The sequence below is a fragment of the Mus pahari genome, chromosome 19 (genome assembly GCF_900095145.1).
Source record: "Mus pahari chromosome 19, PAHARI_EIJ_v1.1, whole genome shotgun sequence".
Classification (NCBI taxonomy): Eukaryota; Metazoa; Chordata; class Mammalia; order Rodentia; family Muridae; genus Mus; species Mus pahari.
The window spans coordinates 12572617-12574533 of record NC_034608.1 but is presented as its reverse complement, the minus strand read 5'-3'; the positions used below and the strand labels follow the sequence as shown (position 1 = coordinate 12574533).

The window sequence follows — 1917 nt, the reverse complement described above, 5'->3', positions numbered from 1 at the left end:
ATCTCCATGGATTTATCTACATCGTTTCCAGGTTGGTAGCAAATGGCAATCATTACATTCAAGTGTAATTTAATAATTCTGTATTGTGTGTATACATTTGGGGAGGCTCCTGTCTCAATGTGCACATTTTGGGTGCATGACACAAACTTGTGTGGAGGGCAGAGCAGACCCTACAGGAGCCTGTATCTCCATCTACCCTGTGAGAACTGAGGAATTAATTCAGACTGGCATATCTCCATATACAGCCATCTTGCTGGCCCTCCCAGGGCTGATTTCTATTGGGAGAGTCACCTGTCGTGGTTGGGAACAAGGGCTTCAGACCATGGCAGCCAATGTGACTGACTTTGAACAGGGAGCAGCTGAGGCTTTCTTTCCCCTCCTCGGCTCCTGTCTGCTCAGACCTTCCTGCTGCAGGGCCTCTGTCCCTCACTGCACCTTCTGCACCATGAAAGTAAGCAAAAAAACCCACATATCTTCCCTAAGGATCCTGTCCATTTCAGAAGACTCTGGGCCTCCCCTACCCCACACACACAATCAGGGAGTAAGCACCCTTACATGTGAGCAGGAGCCCCTGCCAAGGGGTACACCCCTTGCAGGAAAGCACAGAGGACACCTCCATATCTCTTCTAGCTGTGATGGGCTCACTCTGAGAAGAGCTTCAGCTCCGGCAAAGCACCTGGCCTCTGCTGTCCTTCCTCCTCTTGAGCGAGGCGTCCTCTCAGGCAGGAGCACTTCCCAGAATCCAAGGGGCCATGGGTGGTGGGCTCTGTGTCCAAGGCACTGCCCCTTCCACTGTGTGTGCTGCCCTGAGCCCCTCTCTTTATCTTTCTCCTCCAAGCAACACCTTGAGGAGCTGTGCTGATATGCATCTCCATGCCCTCAGAGAACAACGGCTCATCCCAAGGCTGACGTCTGCTGAGTCCTGGCCTTGAGTCTGTCAGCACCAAAGAGGGAGGCTCCATGCTGCCTATGTGTCCCTGTGACACAGACACTCAGCTGAGCACCCAGTCTTCCATGTGTCCTCAGTGCTCTGGGAAGGTGGTATTTCCTATCAAGGAGATGACAGAGATGTCTGGGGGCAGTTTAAAGGGACCAGGTGTGTGATGACTGGGGATGAAGATAACTAACGTCACCATTCAAGTTCCTGGCCCAGGAGAGATGCCCAGGACTAGTTTTGTGAGGAGATTCATGTCCTCAGTGTTGGAGAGCAACCTATGTGTCCTAGATAGGACTGTGGGCTCCTCTTCCTATGGAGGGTTTCAAGGGACCCTTCCAGCATTATATGTTGGCTGAGCTGTCATTGGGTGAGCCCAGGTTCTCTCTGTTCTTCTTGGGTGACCTACACCCTTTGTCTGGGTGATTCCCCTGCAGATAAACACTCTTCCCCTATAGGAGATGCCAGGAGGGAGGGGACTTTCAGGTTCCCCAGACAAAGGGGTATCCTCATACACAGGAAACAGAGCAGGATCTAGGGAGGGAGATCCACGTTAGTCGGTATAGGGATGGAAACCAATCTCTTAGGTTCAGGGAAACAGTTGTCTGAGTGTTGAATGTGTGTCCAGATATCAACCCCTGGAGATCACCAGGAGAACTGTGATCTCATATATAGGGAAATACCCAGGACTAGTTTTGTGAAGAGATTCATGTCCTCAGTATTGGACACCCTGGGTTTCACTTTTCCAACTTAGCAGATACTGACCCCAGCAACAATCTGATGTCTGATGTGAAGAAGCCAGAGATGGGGTGCAGGTATTCATGTAGCATGCATGATCCCTGATCCACGGCAGGCATGGTTACAAGGTGTGACCTTCCCTTCTCTTCAGCACAGTGTGGATGCAGGACCTGTCATCCTGCCCACTGTTCTCTGCAGATCTAATTCCATCTAGGGTAGTGTGGGTCTAGCAGGATTCCAGATGT

The 1917-nt window shown here is 51.2% G+C and overlaps 1 protein-coding gene across 1 annotated transcript in view; it reads right to left on the bottom strand.

Annotated features, from left to right (window-relative positions):
- LOC110336377 (carcinoembryonic antigen-related cell adhesion molecule 3-like) overlaps positions 1-631 on the bottom strand; it is a 13202-nt gene extending 12571 nt beyond the window's left edge. The window contains exon 1 of the mRNA XM_021218888.1: positions 556-631. Within this exon, the coding sequence (XP_021074547.1) occupies positions 556-619 (64 nt within the window). The 5' untranslated portion in view covers positions 620-631. The remainder of the gene's footprint in view (positions 1-555) is intronic.
- Between the last annotated feature and the right edge of the window lie 1286 nt (positions 632-1917).